The following is a 17,494-nucleotide window of genomic DNA, read 5'->3' on the forward strand; positions in this document are numbered from 1 at the left end:
CAGCTTTCTGCTTTAATGGACAAGCCAGGAGTCACGGATTTCTCAGACTTGGTATCTGTTAATATTTTTTCTTATTACTACTCTTATTTTTTTGCTTAAGCCCTGGTCCCGTCTGCTGTGACTGTGCAGATAAAGTGAGCTGGCTGTAAACTTCTGGATCTTTGTTTGTGAAGGCAGACAGTACCATCAGCTTTAAAAATGGATTAGACAAAGTCATAGACATCACACCTGTAAACTGCTGCTCAGAGGATTAATAAGGCTGTACCAGCTGACATCTCTAGTACCGTGCTGGGGAAATACTAGCAGAAATGTTCAGGCCCGTGTGCAGCTTCTTGCTGTGGTCAGAGACCGAATACTGCACTAGATGGGTCCATGGCCTGAATCAGTTGAGGATTTATTATGTATATAAATTTAGCCTTAAAAAAAGGACAGAAATTCATTCTGAAATAGGTGATGTTGAACACTGTACTCTGAAAAAGAAAATACCTCTTTCTAATTTCATCATTCATGCTGTTCACATGACTTTCTGGGCATAGTGGCATCTATCCTGTGCCACTTCACGTACCCAAGTAGTTACTGCTTTGTTTCTAGAGGAAAAATTCAGTGCTCAGTGCTTCTTTTATATGTCTAAGTGAGCACTAGTGATAGCTGCTGTGCTAATTAGGAGGCTGGTGAAAGATGATGAATAGTTACTGTATGAATTGTGAGCTTGGCTAGGGTATATCTTTTTTATTTCCCTGTGCCACTAACAGATCTGACCCAGCTTTAACTGTCATAAATAAATAGGTATACATTTAAGGTTCCTCTGGATCACCTTTTAAAACGTTGAGAGCAGTGCTCGGAGAAATGAATTTTGTCTGGAATCTGAGCCTTCCTGTATGCCTGCCAGTGCCGTTAATATCTTAACATTGCTGATATGGATCAGCACATCAGCTCCTGTACGAGGAGCAACAGCTCAGAAGAAAAAGAGGCCTTTTTTGCCGTCCTATGTAGAAGTAATGCTGGAAGCATATGTTGGTGATAGGGGACAGAGCTGTACAGCTGAGCAAACTGTTGGTAGCTTGCAGTAGAACTGGGACAGAGCAGGGAGAAAGAATAAGTGCTTTGTGCTTAGCTACTTCATGCAGTCAGCTGGAAGAATGCTCCTCTACATCACGAATCAGTCATTTCTACCTGGTATAATACAGATGCGCTGCTTTGAAGAAATGCTGGAAGTATGAGAAAAGTTAATTGGTATAGAGAAGTATCAAATCAAAATATTCAACCTGGAATCTAATAGCCCTCTTACTAGAAATGGGACATGAAGCTAGTTTTCCTTAGTGTCTTTAAATTTTGGGGTAAAGTTTGAATTGGGTAGTGTGATAAATACAAATTACAAACACAGCTGCAAAGCACTCCGGCATGCCTCACCATCCTACCGCTCCCTCTCTTGTTCTGGGAATGTTCCAAAGGAGGAACTAGTTACTAATGGTAAAGAAGTGAAATGTCACTCTTAATAGTTGCTCTGTTCCTGCTTCTGCCTTACTTAGTAAAAAGGCCAAAAATTATACGTATATGTTATGTTTAGCATAGCCTCTGACCTGGATACAGTTGTCTTAGCAATTATTCTGGTTCAGATGTTGACAGCAGTTCCCGGGTGAGCACCCTGCCCGGTTTTCCCTTCTATCTGTTAGTTAAGGTCACAAGAAAATAAAGTAAGTCAGTCCTACTCCCCCTTTAATTTAGCTTGAAAATTTTTCTTGTTCAAGTGCACTTGAACAGAGTATTTGCTACTAAGCAAAAAGGCATCCGTGTTGCAATCTGGGATCAGGAACTGCCATGCTCAGTTTTTCTCTTAATGCAATTGGGCCAGAGTTAAGGAATTTTCCTGTCTTTTTTCACTGTGCAGTTCCCTCCCTCCCCTTCGCCCTTTCTGAGCTTTCTTTTTTTTGAGAGGAAATTACTTCTCTTCTATGAACCCTTTTGAGTTACTGCCTGTCTTTCCTTTTGACAGCAGTATTATCTCTTTGGTAAATAATGTCTTTTTAATAACCCAGACAAGAAGAGGTCATAATCCACACAGGGAATTGGTTAACTGCTCTGCCATATATGCTGACCTTCATCACTGTATTTATGTTGGGCTTGGTTAGGAATGATAAAAGTTTTAGCCCTAAATAAGGGGAATTTACTCAGAGGTAATATCCTCTAGTATACGTTTGCCAAATTAATGCCTAAATGAAATTAATTAATTTTGTTCTTTAGCTTTCATGCTCCAAAATAGCGGCTTTTAACACTTGAAATGAGAGGTGTTTTCACCGCAATGAGTGTGTACAGCTGCTTGAAGATACAGAAGGCAAATGTTTTCAAAACTACCTGTTGTACAAGGTCATAAGATGCCCATAATACAAATACTGCTTGAACAGTGAGGGCAAATTGTTACCAGATCAGTAAAAATAAAAACCCAGAACAAAACAAGCTTCGTTTTTTAGAAATGATTGGAAAATTGATTAGAAAACCTAATGCTTCTAAAAAAGCCCACCACATTTCCTGTTGATCAGCTGAGGGGAAGAGATACCTACATCGAGGTTGTCCTCACAAAGTCTGTTAAAACTGAGCTTTTTTTCCTATATCCTTACTGCTTTGTGTCTTAAGGGCCTTTCTCTGTAAATGAAACCAGAGTGTAAAAACAAATCCAGGGGCAGAGCAGTTTCTAGCCTGCATGCAGCTTATAACAAGCTCCAATGATTTATTGATTTGTACCAGTTGATGTCAAAGATGGGGGGCGGGGAGGGGTGTCACTTTAAAGCATATGCTGTAGTAAGAAATAACAGCATGTTGTCCATTTAATTTCTGCTTGTGACTATTATTGTGCTAGTGAAAATTCCTGTCCATCAAGGGCTTAGGTACTGTTAGCTTTAGAGAATCATGCAACGTTGGGATTGTTGCTCAGTTTTATCTGTGCAGTGTTTATCATAAGCATTTATAAAACAGTACTGCCTGTTGGACATCAGTTGTTCATGTGAGCTGTTCGATCTTGATGGTCAAAGATTTTGTTGCCTTTTGCTCTCCTTTTTCCAAAATACATCTGTTTGCAGATACAGATGGGAGATTTTATTTACCTCCCGAGGCTATATTTGCAGACTTGTTGAATGAGCCTGTTACTTTAAATGGATTGACCCTTTGACTAATGAGTCAGGATTTTCCGGTGCTTAAATACTAATTCAGAATGAAAAACCAATTGGTTACTTGAGCTGTGGGCTGTAGGTTCCAAGTATTTAATTTCACTTTACTGTACCTATGAGACCATGGTTGCTGAAGCTGTCTGGAACTTGAGTCTCCTCAGTGTTCTGCTAGGGGTTCGTGTATGACTGCTAGAAATGTCAGAAATGTCTCTCTGTGTGTTTTGTGGTTTTATGTAGTAGTTCTGTGCATCTCTTCCCCTCCCACCCTCTTCTTACTGATTTTAGAGAAACCAGTGTAGCAAAGCGTATTCTTAACAGCTGGAAATGATACTGGTTTATCTGTAGTAAAGTGTTTTCTATATAGAGAGTTATTTTTAACTGGAAATACCTGGGTTAAATTTGTTTTGACCCATTTTATCCATGAGTGACCAAGCAATTGAAGATGTGTCTCCGTTAGTTACAGGATGAAGAGCGCAGACGGCAGCAGCAATTGGAAGAAATGCGCAAACGAGAAGCAGAAGACAGGGCCAGGCAGGAAGAAGAGCGTCGACAGCAAGAGGAGGAGCGGACCAGGAGAGAGGCTGAAGAAAAGGTTGTGGTCTTCCAAGTGCTGCAAGGGTTCTGACAGGCCTCTCCTCTTTAGCCCAGCCAGTAACGCTTGGGTCAGCAGGGGTTAAATGCACCAGCCCCAGTAATAAGGGTCATGACCCAAAGCTTATCCAGTATAAGACAACAAGTAATTAAACAAACAGCCCATTTGTGGGGGCTGGAGGATGCAGAAATAGTACTATAGATTCACCATTTCTAGGTGTTCATTGGTGTCGAGGGCTTTCCTTCAGAGCCTTCTCTGAAAGTTAGGACAGAAATCAGTTCCCTCCTGGTTTCCTTCAACCCCCACCATGACTTGCATACCCTCTTTATTATATTGGCTTAGTTAGTGGTGTTGGGGTTTGCTGTGTCTCAGAGATGGCACTTAAATTCTGCAGTAATTGTTTGATACAGGTACAGAGAGAAATGCGAAACACAGTGTAGTGAATGAAGATGGGTACTCCACATTGTCTTTCATGTTTGAACTATGGGAGCAAAGGAATTGGTTGGTGTCTAGGAAGAAAGTAAATAATTTCAGCAGTTAGGTCACTGTGCAGTGAAGCAGATCCTAAAGATTCAGGCTGCTAGATTCCTTCAGAACATTATATAGAAGCTGAATTGTTCAAAACTGGGCAACATTAAAACCAGCCAATGCTTTCTTAATTTTGGACAGTGATACAGCCAGAAAACATTTGGATCGTCCACTTGGAATGCCTCTCACTGTCTGATCTTGACTGACACACTCATATATCCACAAGTTCAGAACTCGGTACCGTCTCACCACTACTGTGGTTTTAGAGAGTAGTACAAGGAGATGAGTTTCATGTCTTTGCTCTAGATGAATAAGATCAGATTTACTTATGATTTTTCTAGGATAACTGACTCAGAGCTGAGCAGATAAGCAGATATGGTGGAATTCTTTTTTTAGACACATGGATTAAAAGCAGAAAGGATGGTTGTTTGAAATGCCATCATACTCCCAGCAGAAGTTGCACCATGCTTAGCAGAAGGTTTTTGGTAACATTACAGTTTCCAAACATTTTCATTATCAACCTAACCCCTGAGTAGACCTTTGTATTAATTTATGATGTGGTTTAGACTAAAGAGCTGAACAGAATTAAATGCTATTTAGTTCAAAACCGATAAAAATCAAACTGGAAAAATACCTGGAAGATATTTTATGGCCTTTTAAATGGTGAATAGGCTCATATAAGTATCACTAGCATAGCTTTTTTAAATTTTTTATATAATTTTGTATTTAAAAACAGTTATTTATCTGTAGAAAAGTTCTCTGTAATTTGATTTCTACATGAAAGGAGTTTCCCTGGTACTTAAATGAGAAGCTTTTGTTAGGAGTCATCTATTCCAAGGCTCTATTGATTAATTTACTTCGTATAGGCATGCAGCAAAATGAAAAGTTCCTTTTTTAAGGCTGTAGTTAATTTTAGTTCTTTTCCTCTCCCACAGATTCTTTACAGCTTTATTAAATCTACTTCTTACTAACTGGGGTTACATTTTGAGCAATAAGTGCTGGAATCACCCTTAGTTCACAGAGGCAGTTAGTTGCCTTAGTTACTGCAGGTAGTGGTAAATCTGGAAATAAAAGCAACACTGTGTTGCAGGACAACTGCCATGGTTTTCATAGTAAATATTCTTTGTATGAGTCCATATGGATGCCCGGCTGATTGCCAGAAAAGGAGACAAAAAAAGGTGTTTGTAGCTTGATGCTGGAGTGCTTAAATTGCTCTTAGATTGAAATGTCTGTCTTTCTGACCACTGTGTTTCTGTTTCCCCTGGACTTGCAGAGGCGACAGGAAGAAGAGTATTACAGTCGCTTAGAGGCTGAAAGGCGCAGGCAACACGATGAAGCAGAACGAAGATTACTGGAGCCTGATGAGCCTGGTCTGTACAGACCTCCGCTTCCACGGGAATATGAACTCCCATCCCCAACCCCTTCATCTAACGCTCCTCCTCCCCCACCTCAGCGAAACACCTCTTACCTCAAAACACAGGTCCTCTCCCCTGACACGATTTATACTGCCAAGTTTGTTGCATACAATGATGATGATGAGGAGGAGGAGGATTCCAATCTAGCAGGTCAGGATAAGTACTCCAGCACAAGAAAATCTTATGGTGACTTTCCTCCTGCCACCCTTAAGCCACAGCAGCCCTCCCGCCAGCCTCGCCCAGTTTCAGATGGCCTCTTTCTTTCAAACTCATTCCAGTCATCTACAGTCAATGCCAACAGTACTACTGCCAAAAAAAGCCAGCCCCCACCCCCACCAAACAAACCGAGTGTCATCCATGCCAGCAGCTCTAAAGGTAGACATCAACCGTCTCTGCAGAACTATCCTCATGTTTTCAACTCTGGTGCTGTGGATTGATCTCTTACTTTGTGATTTATTTTCCTCCCCACTTAATCACTATTTTCACTGTGGTGATCTAACTTAAATCCTGATCTTAATATCAGTTCTCCAATTTTTAATTATTTTGATCTCTCAAATTTCCTTGTTCTTTACCCAAACTCTTCAAAAGCAAAAAATTCCATCTTTCACACAATGAATCAGAAGTGATTTTAACTGTTACTCAACCAATTCAAAGTACTGTTGGTCTTGGCTTTCACTCTGTATCTTCCAGTGATTTGTTTTATATGACTGACCACTGTTTACTCAGGGCGTCTGGAAGTGCACCTTTCTTGAATACAGGAAACCTTTTCTAATGGGTTCCTGGACAGAGCTTGTCTTCTGCTTTCATTATTGGTACCAGGGTTCTATCTTTCAATGGTGTGTGCAAATGGCTTTAAAAATGACCTTTGTAGATGCAGTTCTTAAATATACAAGCATCAAGAGGCATATAGGAGCATGCAGTTAGTTTCATGTATTAGGCACCATTCCTGTACTTCTGGTTTGTACAGTGCAGTTCTCTTGCAGAAAGAGACAAAACCCTAAACTTCATCTTAGTGCTTTTTGTCTTAGTCCTTCCCTTCTACGTCCTGTATTTCTTTGTCTCCTCATCTTTACAACTCCAGGTGGGCAACCGTAATGGAGTTTAATTTCAAGTACAGCTCTAGCTGCTAGTAACTTCAGCAATGTGTTTTATCGGCAGAGAACTACTTTAGTTAGACTCATGAATTCAAAGCTAGCTCAGTCCAAAGTTCCATGCTAAATTTTTTTTAAACCACTGCTGTGCAGGAGGAATCTTAAATACTTTACTTTTGGAGTATGTGTCTGTGTAGATCTCATTCTTACAAATTTGCACTTTATTAGTACAATATTTTGTTTTTAAATAGCAGCATCTGCCAGTGCTTCCCTGACATTTTTTTTCTGCTTCTATATCCTTCTGAGGGGAATGGTGGCAACGACATTTCCCTGGTTAGTTCCTTTTACTTATGCTGGAAGTCAACAACTGCCTGACAGTGAACTCCAGCTGATCAAGCCATCCTTCTAAAACACAAAGGGTAGCAAAGTCATCTGAGGTAGCAATAGAGTGTTTATGCAGGCTTCTAGCCAAATGGCTAACTTGTTTACTGGATTCAAGGCTCAGTGACAAATGTGGAAGCCTGCAGTTTGATATATCCCCGATCACTGTTTTGGCCACCTAACAAGTTAGAAAAGTCACTTTGTTAATCAGAGGTGTAGTGTGTACCCTGATCATAGGGAGCATATGAGCCTCAGAATGGGTTCAGTCTATCAGAAGCACTTCTAATCCAGATGCAGTAGTGTATGAATCTGAATTTAGGGTATGGATGAGGCCAAGCAGGTACATGAGCTTCCTGTCTGCATCCTTTTCAGTTGAGGCTCCAGTCATAATTTCTGAGCAAGGCATCTTTTCCTTTGCAGGGCAAATTAACTTCTGCTATGGTTGGGCTGCGTTCAGTGCCAATGTGTAGCTCTACACAGTACTATTTAGTTCTAATATTGCTGAAAGAACAGTTAGTTCAGCTGTTAAAATTACTGTCCAACTGGTAACAGTTGATGCTTAGCAGTTTCATTCTTTGGGGTCAGTACAGCACCCAAGTTGTGCAAGATACTTATTTAAAGATTAAAAAAACCCAACTTCTTATTTACTGTGGTGTTGCCTATGAGATCTTGTGATGTTGTAGTCCCTATGGATCTTGCAAGCTTGTCTGTCACTCCTGTCTGGCTCTGTCATAGGTTCTAAATCTTAAAGGAAGGTGAGGGAAGGTTTTAGCTTTTCAGTGTGTTGTCACTAGACTGTAAATAGGCATACTGCATGCTACCTGCGATGTACTGTCATTACAATGGAAATACTGCCATTATGCCTGCCTCCCATGCATGTCAGCCCTCAGCCAGTGAACCCAAATTACGGTTTTGTATCAGAAGGGCTCTAGCTTTTGAGCACCTTAAGTCACAAAGAATTAATGAATTAAAGAATAAGATTAAAGACAGGAAATAAGCAGAAGAGATTCTCTTTAAACACTATGACTATGTTGTTAGCTTGCTCTTAGGAATATTCTGACATTAAACTTTTGGACTCCATGTCTGTACTGAATCTGTGTTCATTCAGAGGACTTTTTCTAGAAATGCTTACTTGAAACCGACTATACTTGAATACAAATTGTGCCTTCCATCACAACACATAGGCTCCCAAAGGCCCTTGCTTCCCTTCCTGTTTTGGCACGTTGAAATCTGTACGTGTAATAAGTAACTCTGGAACCATCAGTCATTGGTCATCACCTCTACTCTTCTTGCCTCCCATCGTCCATAACCCAGAATGCCATCTCATATGTAATTGCATTTCCCAGGCCTATTTTTTGTTAACTTTAATGGAAAAATGAATCTCAGGGAAGTGAAATGTTAAGTGATACTTTTTGTGTGTGCGCATTTGTTTTTCCTGGGAAACAATCAGCAGGACAATCTACAGAGCTCTGGTTAGGGATTTGGTAACAATTAAGGAATATTGTAGTATGATGCTTCGCCTTTAATAACCTAATTCATAAACCATACAACTAATTCTGAATACTCTTATTTCATAATTTTCAAAATAGCCATGAGAACAGGTTAACTTCACCTGATTGCTCAAGCTTCTAAGAAGACTGCCTGCGTAACGTACAAAGCCGTTTGCACAAAATGCAGAATTCACTGTGCAGTTTACCATCTCCCATCTCGCTGACTCTCTTACATTCCTTTCCTTTATGGCTCTCTTCTGTTCTCAATGTTAACTCCAGTAAACCATGCTTCTGCAAATTTTGCTCTCATACCTTCTTCCACTGGGTCTCTTCAGACCACTTGGTCTGTCAGCTGACCCAGAGAAAAATCAACACCCATATCAAAACTGCCAAGCAGGTAGAAGTATGAACCACAGCATGTGGGCCCTTTCAAAGCAGGGACATGCACGTAAGATACATTTCTGATATGAAAAAACCCTTCATATGCCTGGCATACCTTGTATGATTTGGTCTGCTGCAAAGTTTCGGTGGAAAAAAATTAGCTTAATACACACCAGCTGAACTTGCTTGTGTGTTCCGTATGTCTTACTGAGTATTTATAAGTTACATATACCAGTGGAAGAAGCAAACATTTCCTCTTGTACAAAAGAAGGTTCACAAGACATAACACATACAATATTGAGACTAGAACTGTCTGCAGACAAATCTGAGTATTGTGCTGACACTTTTTACTCTTTTCCTGACAGTTACTAAGATAATATGGTCCTAAATGTCAATTAAATTGATAAATTTTTTGATTGGAAAGAAAATGTTTTGTCTTGTGGCCTTTAGAAACAATTAATATAATGTGTAAAACCTGTGTGTTAGATCAAGTTAAACTAAAGGTGCAGTGCTGCAAGATAACCGCTTGAAATTTAAATTCAAGGGAGGGGGGCGCATTTTCTGAGTGATAATTTACTTAATGAGACTAAACAGAGACAAAAAGCATGACTGTTGAATTGCAAAGATGGTATATCCTAATCCTTATAGCCTTGTAAAGAGAGCAGTGGCAGCTAACCTGTTCCTGTGGAGCTTGTTACAGGATATGTAAATGTATTGCTCTTTCTGTCAATCTCCTTGAACAACCTCTGATGTCTCTCAGTAAGCCATTTTAAGATACTGTGAATCAGTATGTGCTGGATAAGCTATACAAAATGAGTTCTGGCTCAAAATTAGGAGTAACAAAACTATAGCTGTTTTGGGGTGGGGGGGAAGTAGAATTTACTAGTACTGGGTTTAAATACTGATGGCCCTCTAAATTTATTTCTGATTCTAGTTTAAGATTAGTTCTTGAAAGAAGCACTGCACCTTTTTGAAGAAATATAAAAAACTTTCATGTTGTATCTGCAATCTTTCAACTTATCTTTTCTTTTGCATAAGGAGTAAATTCATACACTGGATCTACAGGAGCAGCTGTTGGGGCCCATGAAGTTTATCGGGATCCAAGAGACAAACGATCTAAAAGGTGACGTGTAAGAGTCAATTAACTTTTATATACCTGGCTTGGCTGTTGTTTTATTTCTGTAGGCTATTCAGGAGTTCTGCATCTGGCTCTGGAGTACCCTGCGTTACTATAGTATGCAGCTGAATTTTCCACAAGTCTTTTGGTGATCTGAAGTACTACATGATAGTAGCAAATTTCAGTGCTACAGCTGAGTAAATGTATGATCAGTGCAAATGAGCAACTTTAACCAGTTGAAGTGCATTTGTAAATCAGAACAGCACCCCTCTAGTGGAATTCTTACCAAATTGCTGATAAGCATAAATAATACAGGCTGTATCTTATATGTGAATGGCAGCTTTACTGTGTAGCATACTAAAGCTGTGACTGGGCTCAGCTAGGATTCATTCAGGTTAATGTATGTGCAAGAGGTGATCATGAGCCCTTAATTTGTCAACATGATAGCACAATGTCAGAATTAAAGGTACATGTGGGGAGCAAAACCTTGTGAAACACTAAATAGAATCTTCTGCTGTAGTCCAAAAGCTATGAGTCCATACATGTCACTAAGAATTATTATATTTAGGAGTATTGTAGATAAGAATTATAAAGACTTTTTTTTTTCTTTCCATTTCCAGTCAAGATACAGATTTACCTGGAGCACCAGAAAACTTGACGTTCAGGGAACGCCAACGACTTTTTTCACAGGGTCAGGATGTATCCAATAAAGTTAAAGCTTCTAGGAAATTAATGGAACTGGAAAATGAGTTGAACACAAAATAAAGCACCTTATCAGATGTAACTGAAGATCTCTGAACTGAGGGATTGGGATGGGGGGGCACACTACTAATGAACAGAAAATGAATGTTTTCTGAAAGGAGTGACTTTGATTCCTCTATATCTAAGACTGTTAATTAAGATTTAGAGATATTGCAATAGCAAGAAAACTGATTACTTTGCCAGGAGCTTGTGGTTTATACAATGAAAGCACTGTAAAATTTTAAAGATATGAATCACGTGAAGGTAACTTTTTTTTCTTTCTGTTTTGGGGGTTAAGTTCTTGTGCACCAGACCAAGTAGCACTTGTCAAAGTTCTCTTTCCTGGTGTTCTACAAACACACTTTTGTTTTAGCTGCTGAGCAGAGAGAGTGAGAATAGCTTGAACTGCCTAAACTAAACTGTGCACTAGAAATTAGTAGTTTAGGTTGATAAGAAGGCAATATCTGGGCCACCTTGAATAAGACTTCATATGCAAGTCTGACTAACTGTATGGTGTTCATAGAATGATCAGCATATCAACACATTTTACCATTACTTAATACTGGAACAACACACATCCTATAGGTAGAACCTTGGAATAAAAATATTTCTAGTCCTATGTACTTTTGGGGTCCAAAAGGGTTGCCTATCTGTAGGTTGCCTATCTGTTGTTACAGAAGTCTGTATGCTGATGCATCCCCACTGTAAGTGCTTCAGACTTTTAAAAATGTGAAGATACAACCTTTGGATGGTTGATTTATTAAACATTACATAGGCAATGGCTAGTAGGCTACACTAATGGTCCTCCATCAGCTAGGACCAAAATGGTAGGAATGTGTAAAAGACAAGGAGTAATGATTCCTGTTCCAAGGTGAGCAGAACAGATACGTGTGTCTCCTGAGGAAGGTAGATTACAAGTTATGGGGTGATTAGGCATGGAACAGTATTGCTAAGTCTGCTATTATCAGTTCAGCAATATCTTTATTTTTTTCTATGGAGAAACGAACTGGCATATTAGAGACAGAGACTGGAGTGTGAAGCATCAAATACAGTACTGCTGGTTGGGAGTGGGAATGTTCATAGGGTCGTTAACAGAGCTGGTGTGCTGGCAACTGACCATCTCTGCTTATGCTGAGGAAGCAGAGCTAGCGAGCTGCTCCTTAGTCTAGCTGGCTTTACTGGCATTCCATTACTGTTGTCCTGAAAATCTTGTTGGCAGTTCAAGCTATTTTTCCACACTGTAATAGCCTTATTTAATTTTAAATTGTTAATTTTTTTTCCTCCCGCCATTTCTTCAGCTGTGCTTATGTGGCTGATGATGTTGGGAATAAGGACCTCATCAGAGTTTTTTCTCATTGTGTGATGTTAAGACAATATATATTGTGATTCCAAACAAATTTTCTATTTGACAAAGCCCTTTACTGGCTTTAGATGATTTTTTTCCTGTATCATATTGTTCTCTTATAAATATATATTTAGGAAATTGTGCACACTTCCAAATACAAAGAGGTAGACTTTCACTGCCTTGGGAAAGAAATCACTTTTAATAAGAGTTGTATGATAAATAAATGCAAGTTAATGAAAATTGGAGTGTAAATATTTTTTACGTATTTCAGGTTTCTTATTTGAAAGTGTGCTTTTACCGTTTCACCTGTTAAATATGAAGTAGAAGATTAAACTGGTTCAAAGTGTTAATGAAGGATCTGCATGCTTGCTCTGTCTGTTAAGCAGGAAAAGCAAGCCTCTCCCAATTTATCTTGAGAACACTAGCAGCCTTACAGTGACAAATTTTTCTTAAGGTTATGCTGTGGCTGAATTACTGTTGCTGCTAGAATCTGAAAAAGGCTTAGCAAAAAAAATACCTATAACCTTCAGTCGAGTGGATTTGGCCGCTATTGGGCATTCGGGTCAAGTGTGAATATGTGTAAAAGTGCTTTTCATATTTGTCTGTGCATTATTATGAAAAACATCAAAACTGCTGTAGTTTCCCATTTCTACTGTATTTCACTTGCAACCTATTTTTAATAAAGTTTGTATTGTATTTAACTTTGCATTAAATGTTTTTTTGTACTCTTTGTTACTTGATTCTGCATAACAGCATTATTGTAAACCAGAGGGACTCTCATTATCACGTTTTGCCTTACCTGACCTTTTAAAATACATTGGCAAACAAAGTCAGTGTATTCATAATTAATAGAAGAAAACCTCAAATTAATTCTCCATGGAGAAGCTGCCTGCAGAGAAGGTTAATTCTTTCTGATAGGAGAGCAGAATTTCTTGGCCTTATATTCAATATCTGCAGCAGACTTGAAAGAATAAGTAATTTTTACAACTTAGGCAGCAACTTAGGAAATAGTCAATATTGGCAGGGTGAGTTGCACTGTATTTGTATCCTCCTCAAGTGCAAAGCTGTATTTTCTAACAGCAAAGAGGAACCTGGAATGCAGCTTCTTTTAGAAAAGTAAATTGTATGGCAGCTGGAGTCTCCAGTGTGATTGCTGTGGTGAAAAAGTCTCTTTATTTTGAACACAAAGGGAGGATAACTTTTGTCAAATCTCTGGAGGGGGGAAACCGTTTGGGTGACTTGGAGGTTTGGAGGGGTGGGCTCAAATTCAGCGTGTAGTTTTGAATGAAGGTTGAGCTAAATGGTGGTGTTCCTCTTTTACTGTTAGATTGATAAGGCTGGATGATTTGGCTCTTGGGAGACACCAGTTAAAGCTCTGCATGGGGAGGGTGCAGGAGGGAACTAGGCCAGTAGCTGCCTACTGCTGTTGCTGAATATCCTCTAGAGCTGGGATAAGACACAGAATCACTGAATCCCAAGGGTTGGAAGGGACCACCTAGTCCAACCCCCCTGCAAGAGCAGGGTAACCTAGAGTACATCACACAGGAACTTGTCCAGACAGGCCTTGAATATCTCCAACGTAGGAGACTCCACAACCCCCCTGGGCAACCTGTTCCAGTGCTCTGTCACTCACAGTAAAGAAGTTCTTCCTGATGTTAACATGGAACCTCCTATGCTCCAGTTTACACCCATTGCCCCTTGTCCTATCACTGGATATCACTGAAAAAAGCCTAGCTCCATCATCCTGACACCCACCCTTTACATATTTGTAAACACTGATGAGGTCACCCCTCAGTCTCCTCCAAGCTGAAGAGACCCAGCTCCCTCAGCCTCTCCTCATAAGGGAGGTGTTCCACTCCTTTAATCATCTTTGTGGCTCTGTGCTGGACTCTTTCAAGCAATTCCCTGTCCTTGAACTGAGGGGCCCAGACCTACATGTCTTTCCAGGTGAGTACCTTGATCTCTTGAGTTGTGGGATCTACACAATGGAACTTTAATGATGAGGATATTCTAGATTTTACTATAAGAAATGCATGTGCAAAGGTGGGGAAGGAGCTAAAGGAACCACAGAATGCCAGGAGTGCTGTTTAGTATGTTTCAATGAAATGACTGCCAGGACCTCAAGGCATGGCTGAGGGGAGTCTTTCATCCATGTTTTGAGGATAGTTTTTGACTGTGAGAACTTTTGAATACAGAATGTGTAGTCTAGAAGAGAAAGGAAATAATCCATTCTCCTCCTGTATGTCAGTTCCTCAGTATAAGCAAGAGCAAAGAACCAGTACAAAAGCAAAAAGTGATTTATTTGATGAGACTGTGGTGGTTGCAGCTGTGAACTGTCATAGAAACGTTTATTTCCAGGCCAAAGTAGTCCAGGGGTTAGGCCCGGGGGAAGGAACTGTGCACTGTACAACAGTGGTAATGCATTTTCAGTGAGAAAGCAAGTTTTGAGCTATGCTTTGCAAAGTTCAGGTCAGGTTTGCCAAAGGAGCAACCCAGTATATGGTGGGAGTTGAACAGTGAGGGACATGAGTTGTCATCCTTCGTAGCACAGCTCTTGATACTTTAATTGATGATGACCTTTGTGATAACTGTATGAAATTATATTTGCATGTGCAGCCAGGTCTGCTGCTCTCAATAGCCCTCCTGATCTGGTGGTCTGTAACAGATACCCACAGTCATGTACAGCATCGCATTCTCCCTTTAACCCTTACCTACAGCCTCTCAGTTGGCCCATCACCTGTCCTCAGGCAGAGTTCCAAACTCTCCAGCCTATCATTGACATAAATAGCTATACCCCCTCCCCATCTGCCCAGCCTGTCTTTCCTAAAGAGCCTATAACCTTCCATTCCAACATTCCAGTCACAGGAGCCACCCCACCATGTTATGTGATGCCAATGATATCATGTGCTTGTAGACATGCACACATCTCTAATTCCTCTTGTTTAGTCCCCATACTAAGGACATTTGTACAGAGGCATCTCAGAAGAGCTCCACTGGAGTAGTTCTGCATCACTCTGAGCAGTCATTACAGGTGCTAGCATCCAACTGGTAGAGTTGGGATGGATCAGTGCCACCCCCACAACAGATCTAGTTTAAAGCTGCCTTGACCAGTCTGGTAAGTCTCTGACCAAAAATGCATCAGAAGTGTTCAAGACAATGCTTCCTCAGTGGTATCTTAAGCTTTATAATCCACCACTGATGCTAAAATTAAAAGTGGTTTGAGGCATTTTCATTATATCTTGCCCTCTGGTTCCTCAGAATGATCTGTACTAAGGCAGGGCTCTGCATTTGCAGGGGGAAGATGGGATCAAGGTGGTAGAAGCTGAGGGAGGAAAAAAACCCCAAGATTCTTCGAAGTAGAGAATTGGTGTAGACAGGCATGCTTGGAACACAGCCTTGCAGCATTTCCAGCAGATAGCTGGATTTTGTATTCCTTTCTTGCCTAGATCTCACTGACAGACTTTTTTTTTGTTCTCTGCATATCAAGCAACTTCCCCTTTGCTTTGGAAATAGAAGAAAAATGCTATTATGGTGAGTGACAGGTCATATTGTGATTGTGTGTGTGTGTGTTGTGTTTTATTGGTTGTTTCACTTTTTTTATAGAGGGGACTGAGTTTTCAGTACTATCTTAACCTTCAGCTATGCAGAGGAATGACTACATAAGAGTAGTCTGGGGCTGCTCAGTTTTAGGTTACTAGTTCACAGTCAGAATGATAGTTAATTAAGTCTTCTCTGTTACAGCCTACAGAAACCAGATTCTTAATATCATTCATAGTGGGTAAAATCCATTGTGAGGCAGAGATCAACCATTACACTTCAGAGATGAAGCTGAGTTCTGTTGGAACTGTTCTGACTTGATTGCTGCTGCTAGAGGATAAGCATTACATCTAAAAATTACAGCTCAGTGTCAAGAATTGTGAATCATACCCCTCAAGCTACTAAACCTATTCTTCACAAAATAGCTGATGTTGATAAAAACCTGTCTGCCTTACTTAGTGCCAACATCTCCTAACATCCACAGTATCACAGTACTTTGCAACTCTCTTTTTTGAAGCCTGTATCCATTTGTCAGTTCTCATTTTTCCACCGATACAGAACTAGTTGCAAGGATGAACTGTTGAGGAGCTTCCAGACAGTTTGTTGAGGTTTTTTAGTTTTAGACCTGAGGCTACAGTTTGTGGGAGGAAGTTACAGTATCACCAAGACAGTTGATAGAGCTGCACAGGAATGTTGGGTTTGGTGTGTGATAGGTGGGCTTCATCTGAGTTCCTCTGTAAAGGACTGCTATCCCTTTTGTGCTAGACATGAAGGAGTCCACTGCTGCATGCCTTTGGATTTTCTACTGCCTGTGAGAGCACATTCACCATGTTCAGTAGACAGTAACTTGAGACTGCTGTTTGCAGAACTGGATTCCTCTGTAATTATGATGCTGGCTTTGGTTTCAAAAAAAAAAAAACCCAAAACAACAAACCAAAAATTAAAAAAAAAAAACCCACCCCAAACTCTAGTGCAAAAATAGCATTATTTCCCACTTCCAAGAAGCTGACATGTTTGTATCTCGTATATGTTCACATTTAATAGCCAAATAGCATTGTGACTGCTTTTAAGATGTTAATCTTTCAATGCAATACAGTAGAGCAGTAAGTAGTATTACTAACATGTATAGCATTCACCTTAGTGTGAGACCCCCTGCCATAGCCTGAATGAATAGCTTCCACCTGGGACAGCCAGTTAGGGCTCCTACAGCAGCTGGACCTGCAGGCTTTGCCCATCTGGTAAGACTAGCACTGGCTTTGTGCACAGAGTAACTAAACAGTTGCAGTTTAAGGGACCTCTGTGTATCACGTAGCCCAAGGTCAGAGCTCTGCTTAATTGGGGTTTGATTCTCTCCAAGGATGGAAGCATGGAGACTCAACCTCTCTGGGCAACCTGTGCTGGCCTTTTGACTACTCTCACAATAAGAAGTATTTAAAGTTCAGATGAAGTTTCATATCTCAGTTTGTACCTGCTGCCTCTTGTATTGTCATTGGGCTCTCTTGTTTTTACAGCTTTCCATTAGGTATTTATAGACAGTGACCAGATTCCTCCTCAGCCGCCTTTCCCCCAGCCCCAACAACAGATGTTCCTATCCTTTAATCTTCTTTGTGGCCTTTTCAGCCTTAGCCCACAGTACACATCACCAACTGCTCAGGGAAGAAATCCTGTACCCGGTATAGGAGCTCTAAGCTCCCTCCTCCCTCCTCATCCCCCTT

General features: G+C 40.3%; 1 protein-coding gene across 15 annotated transcripts in view; it reads left to right on the forward strand.

The window, feature by feature from the left end:
* Positions 1-12,950, forward strand: part of AFDN (afadin, adherens junction formation factor) — a 116,260-nt gene extending 103,310 nt beyond the window's left edge. For 4 of the 15 annotated variants that reach the window (XM_034061087.1, XM_034061090.1, XM_034061091.1 and 1 more), the window contains 4 exons: positions 3,619-3,753; positions 5,555-6,071; positions 10,078-10,162; positions 10,777-12,950. In XM_034061087.1, coding sequence (XP_033916978.1) covers positions 3,619-3,753; positions 5,555-6,071; positions 10,078-10,162; positions 10,777-10,921 — 882 coding nt within the window. In that variant the 3' untranslated portion in view covers positions 10,922-12,950. Of the gene's footprint in view, positions 1-3,618; positions 3,754-5,554; positions 6,072-10,077; positions 10,163-10,776 lie in introns of those variants that run through there. The other 11 variants (XM_034061093.1, XM_034061094.1, XM_034061098.1 and 8 more) reach the window with 6 other exon arrangements.
* The last annotated feature ends 4,544 nt before the right edge of the window (positions 12,951-17,494 follow it).

Source organism: Melopsittacus undulatus, chromosome 3 (assembly GCF_012275295.1).
Source record: "Melopsittacus undulatus isolate bMelUnd1 chromosome 3, bMelUnd1.mat.Z, whole genome shotgun sequence".
NCBI classification, from domain to species: domain Eukaryota; kingdom Metazoa; phylum Chordata; class Aves; order Psittaciformes; family Psittaculidae; genus Melopsittacus; species Melopsittacus undulatus.